General features: G+C 41.0%; 1 protein-coding gene across 1 annotated transcript in view; it reads right to left on the minus strand.

Moving 5' to 3' along the window:
* Positions 1-1,506: 1,506 nt before the first annotated feature.
* Positions 1,507-6,240, minus strand: part of kmt2a (lysine (K)-specific methyltransferase 2A) — a 74,272-nt gene continuing 69,538 nt past the window's right edge. The window contains exons 22-25 of the mRNA XM_048615355.1: positions 4,896-5,054; positions 4,452-4,569; positions 3,467-3,545; positions 1,507-2,619 (exon numbers count right to left, since the gene is read on the minus strand). Of these exons, the coding sequence (XP_048471312.1) occupies positions 2,421-2,619; positions 3,467-3,545; positions 4,452-4,569; positions 4,896-5,054 (555 nt within the window). The 3' untranslated portion in view covers positions 1,507-2,420. The remainder of the gene's footprint in view (positions 2,620-3,466; positions 3,546-4,451; positions 4,570-4,895; positions 5,055-6,240) is intronic.

Here is a 6,240-nt window from a genome sequence, read left to right on the forward strand (position 1 = left end):
TGCAGCAGAGCACAGAATGTGTTAAATTATCACAAATACTTTCATTTTACAGTCAAAATAACAACATGGACACCTCCAAATAAAAATCCTTATTATTCAGTACGTGAGGCATCAACAATGCTAGCACTTCAAATGACAAGCTGCACATTTTTGTTTTGTCCCATGCTAATGTGTCTTGAAAGAAAACACTTAATCCTGTCATGTCATGAAAATCAATCTCCCACAGGCACTGAGACAAGCTTAAAGCAGCAGAGAATTTCAACAAGCATAAACCAAGTCTTTATACAGGGTATTTTCCATCACTTACATAATAAATCCAGTGATCATCAAGAAAGTGAATGTAATGAAATCACTATTTCAGGGATAGCAAAGAATCAACAAGCAGCGAACAGACTTGCACTGGTCAAAAATTGTCCTTCCCAAAAATTTGTCTAGATTCTCAAAATATTGTTAAAACTATGCTCTCGTTTGTTTTATTTGTACCTTGTTCCTTGCCTTTTTAAAAAATTATGGAGTTTACTTAAAATTCTCAATTACCCCTCTCTCTCTCAAACAGGTCAACACCCTTACTAAAACAGCAGACATTATCTCCCAGACCATCCATAACCTCATCACCTTAGGTGACCTCCCACCCACAGCCTCCAACCTTATCATTCCCCAACCCCGCAGCGCCCGTTTCTATCTCCTTCCCAAAATAAAAAGAAAATCACCTGCCTACTGCAGGGACCGCTCTCTCCACAGCTCCCTCGTCCACTCCACACTCCCCACTAGCCCAATCACCCCGGCACCTTTCCCTGCAGCCACAGGAGGTGCCACTCGTGTCCCTGCAGCTCCCACCTCACCTCCATCCCGAGCCCAAGAAAACCTTCCACGTTAAACAGATGTTCACCTGCACATCCGTTAATGTGGTATATTGTATCCGCTGTTCCCGATGTGGCCTCCTCTACATCAGGGAGACCAAGTGGAGGCTCGGGGACTGCTTTGTGGAGCGCCTACGCTCGGTTCGCGACAAACGACAACACCTCCCAGTCGCGAACCACTTCAACTTCCCCTCCCACTCCCACACCCACTCCCTGGACGACATGTCCAGCCTGGGTCTTCTCCAATGTCACAACGATGCTACCCGAAAACTGGAGGAACAGCACCTCATATTCCGCCTTGGAACCCTACAACCCAATGGTCTCAACGTGGACTTTATGAGCTTCAAAATCTCCCCCCCCCCACCCCCTCCCAAGGCCCGCCCCCCCCCCTCCCCCGCCTCTTTGACATGTCCATCTTCCCCCCCCCGTGCCCCCCCCCCCCCCTCACTGACCAACTCCCATTCCAACTCCCTACCTACACTCCCCTTTACGAACTTCATCCCCGCCTCCTTGACCTGTCCATCTTCTCTCCACCTATCTGCTCCACTATCCACCATCTATCACCGCCTCCCCCTCTCTCTATTTATTTCAGAGCCCCCTTCCCCTCCCCATTTCTGAAGAAGGGTCCAGACCCAAAACATCAGCTTTCCTGCTCCTCTGATGCTGCCTGGCCTGCTGTGTTCATCCAGCTCCACACCTTATTATCTCAGTATCCAGCATTGGCAATTCCTACTATCTCTGACAAAAAGAACCTGATGTGACCCCTGTACACTAATAAAACAGCATAAATTCCAGTCTTGACCGTCTTCTGCTAACCATTACCACTGGTGAATCAGACACGTAATTTGTTCAGCAACTGCTCCATCTGACAAAAAGAGAACTCCAAGTTAGTCAAAAATGACCAATGTTGGATTCTCTCTTCCTTCCTCCTCTACATTCTACAGCTACAGCAAAAAAAAAAACAGATGCTAAATACTTTGGTCTGCTGCCCTACACCATAGCATCCCATGATCTCATTCTATAAAATATGGGTTTGGAAGGTTACTAACGTTAAGCAAAATGCACAATACTACTAATGAGCTTTTCCTACAATTAGCAAGAGCATGGATAACCCTCCTTCTCCCCATGCATGACCTGAAATGAGACAAGCAAATCAAAGCTTTTACTTCAATCCACAACGCTAAATTTAAGCTTACAATAACATTTTTGAGGTGGTGCCATTTTCACACTCATTGGATTAATAACTACAGTTTCATCAGATATAATAGCTAGAGCTAAATTAAGCAGCGAATACTGACACCCAGTCTATCACAGTGGAAAGAGTTATGTAGTTGGTGGTGTACAAATGGCAAGCAGCGACAACCACCGCCAAATGCTAATGGCGTTAGATCAGCAAGTTTTTACATTTGTAGTCAGCTGGAAGTGCCTCAGTTTATAAGTATATCAAAAAGGCTAGCACTTGCAACAATTCAGCATTTTGTCAGTCAGATTAAGTGATCTGATCCAACAGTAAGGGTTAACTAGCAATTTACTTTTTTTGTAATATAAAAGGGAAATGCTTTAAGGACAATGCCCTACAACCGAACCTATCCACATACCTGCTGGACTGCTCGGACTGTGCACAATGGTTCTGTTTTCGCTGTGCTCTAAAGTGCTGTTTTCTTCTGCTTCCACTGGAGGTGGTCGATGCTCCAGGATCTTGCAGGTGTAAACACATCGCTTCCTAGCATCCGTTGTACTCCAGTACACCCTTGAGCACCTATCAATTTATGTAACACAAACACACATTAGCAGAACTATCCAATCACCAAATGAAAGCTTTGAATTTTAACTGAATGTATTATTTAATTGAGAAATTAAGTCAAGGGGTCAAAACTTGTCCTGAAGGCTACCAAATAGGTTAAAAAGAGCTGCAGACTAAGCAAGCCATGAAGTAGTGGATTAACTGACTACACAGAGTTTGTCTTCTACCAAGGTACACAAGAGCAAGATAAATCCAATCCAGCCACTGACCACTCCCTTACCATCCCATCAATTTCTTCACTATTAGCGAAATGATAAATATTTTCGGCAGTTGTCAAGCAGCATTTAGACAGTAACAACCTGCTCACTGATACTCAGTTTGGGCTCTGCCAGGACCAGTCAACTGCTGCCTTCATTACAGTTTTGGTCCAAAGAGCTAAACTCAAGAGGGGAGGCAAAACCGAACACTTGAAACATTAGGGCTGTATTTGACCAAATGTGGCATTAAGAAATGCTGGAAAAATTCTCCACCTGGAATATAATAGCATCCTATATAACAAGAGTAAGGCAACATTTTTATCCCTCACTAATTGAAACTTACAAATCTGAATTCGAATGTTATATCTTGTTGAGTTGTAGGATTAGATAATGAGAAAAGTCTGGGAAAAAAGCAGCAGCAGAAAATGGTGAAACATCTGCACACGAAACATAAATGTTGTGAACATCTAGTTTTTGTTATAAATCATAATTATTAACTGATCCTGAAATCAGGAACTGGATTATCAATGATTCCAAACAGCACAACATCATGTATGCTCTCTCTCTCTCACACCCTATTTCGTAGCAACACAATGAAAACTTACTGATAGCCGATGGGAAATAATTTGGCTTCACAGTCAGAGAGATCATTGAGTATCCCCAAACAATCTATTGTCATAGATCCTGGATTAAAAAATGAAACAAAATTATACTTTTAAAAACCTTATTGAAGAAACATCTCAGCTGAAAACATGAACAATGAAGCACATTCAAATACATGAAGTTCCCAACTAGTAACTACATTGAATGTACTGCATAGAAACAGGCCATTCAACCCATCAAGCCCCAAGCTCATGAAGGATCAAAGCAAATCCTGTAGAATACCATAAACGTTCATGATTATCTGCCTGTTGAGCGTCCTCACTGCCTGCAATAAGTGAATTTACCATACATAATACATTTTTGACCTTCATGCAAATATAAACCAGTGATCCAGATCAGATGTAAAAAAAACTAAAATTCAACTTCAGACTAACATATCTGGTCTGGCTGAACTTGAATGGCTCACATCACCAGAGGCAATGTTTATGACACCAATATTCCAGGCCAACTCCATTTGGCACCCATCTGTTATTCAACTCTCCTGCAAATTCAGATGAAAATGGAAACATACCAGTTCAGTATTAACATGCATCAGTTAATTCATGCTGCCCAACTATGGAAATGGTCTTATACTAGCGAATTCTTACAGTGGATGACCAGACACTCAACAATGGTATGCATAATTCATTCTCAACCTCAAAATTTTTAAATACAATGACAGAATATTTTTCCCCCCCACTTCTTTTAAGCAAAGAATCTAAGATTATCACAAGAAACTCCTCTTTCAATCTGCACATCCGTGGAGAATAAATAACACTTTATACATACCACCCTGTCTCCTCCCATAAATATTTACACCTAAAAGTCTACCTATTAACTAAATATTTGGTGACCTGTTTCAATATCTCTTCATGTAGCACAGTTTCAAATAGTGGTTGAAAATCACACTCTTAAAAATACTATACAAATTAAAATTGTTATACTCACCAATCATCATGTGGATACTCTCTGGCTCAAGGCCTGTCAGAAACTTCCTTCTTAAAGTTATGTCCTCAAAGTTGACATAAACCCTACGTGAAACCTCAAACCCATCATCGGCAACAGTCTGAAAAGAAACGTTGTGTGGTTCATCAAAAATGGTCAACAGCATACAAACCATTCAGTGTCTGTCCAACTGTCTATTAAAATTGATAAAGAATCTTGCATCACAAGTTGTTCATGGTCAACTGAGCTTTGCCAGTAGAAAACTGATCACGTAACAAGGTGGTTTCCTTCTATGAAGAAGGACAATTGTTTCACACTTTAATCAGCGATTTGTTGAGAGCTGAATTCTGCCTAATTTGTATCAATGATTTTCTGAATGTGCATTTCCAGCAGGGGCCTCAGTTACTGGTTACAATTATTGGGCAATAGCTTCTGTCTTCAACCTACCTCCCCTTTGACTAGATCTTTGTGCCGCTGGCAGTACACTTTCTTGTCATCCAGGAACACACAGTTCTTTGCCCGAGCGCACATGAAATGGTAATTGCTTTGACAGGATGTAAGACAGCAACCAACAGTAGCTCCAGCCTTCTGACAACACTCGCAACGCTAAAAAATAAACAGAATGAATAAGCATCATCTATAGAATATTCGTTTTTTGAAATAGCCATACCACAAGATGGACAAATTAAGCTTGCCTTTACTTTAAAAGGTTAATTCAAATCCCTCCCATACAACAATGCTCCAGTTTTTAACACCTTGCCCCTCTCGACAAGGGGTTAAAGGCAGCCTACTAAGTTAGACAAACAAGTTAGACCATCAGGGTAAACTATACCGAAGATAACTAATATCCAAGAGTGAGTTACTTTACGGAATCCAAACACAGAATTGGATGGTCTAACTAGAATTTATCGGATAAACAAGTGTTGTCACTATCATCATTAGTGGTACAACCCCAACATTCATTAGAAAACTGTACTTATTGGCTAGAATCGAATCTAAGTGAGGAATAAGGATGGGTTGCAGGCTAGAATCTGCTATTCTGATCTGACAAGACTGAAGCTTTCTTTTAATTCAGCAATTACATTAAATATACCTTGTTACTGATATTTTAGTGATAATCCTGGATCTATTTCATCTTGCTATTTGATCTACTGGATCTAATCTTTCATTACTTACTCTTTTGTACTTTTGAACACCACAATTAGATTCCCTGTAACCACTTGCATTCCAGTGAAAAAAAGCAACCTTTTGGTAAACTGTAACTTTCCAGTCCTGCATTTCAGAAATATTCTATGGGTCCCTTCTTTGGTGACTAATATCCTTTCCTTAGTTGTGATTAACCAATACAGAAATCTAAAAGTAAGTCAGCTTTTAAAAGGGTAAATCTAGAACTATGCTGACAGTGTTTTTAAATTGTATTTCCCACCTTTAAACATCAACATAACTGCATCACTACTTTTCCTTTGTGCATCCACTCTGATGTTTTCCACTGTTCTCTTACCCAGAATGTACTGCTTCTTTTGGGTCTCTGCACTCTCATTCACCTGCCCATTCTGCTTACCTGTCCACATACTTCTACACTCTTACTTTAACTTGAAATCCCCCCCACCAGCCGCCTCCAAAAAAAAACTTGGTGTCCGCAAACTTCTGCATCATTCCGGTGTATTGACATTCACAGATAACAAGGTGTAGAGCTGGATGAACACAGCAGGCCAAGCAGCATCAGAGGAGCAGGAAAGCTGACATTTCGGGTCGAGACCCTTCTTCAGAAATGGGGGAGGGGAAGGGGATT

Source organism: Rhincodon typus, chromosome 32 (assembly GCF_021869965.1).
Source record: "Rhincodon typus isolate 14 chromosome 32, sRhiTyp1.1, whole genome shotgun sequence".
Classification (NCBI taxonomy): Eukaryota; Metazoa; Chordata; class Chondrichthyes; order Orectolobiformes; family Rhincodontidae; genus Rhincodon; species Rhincodon typus.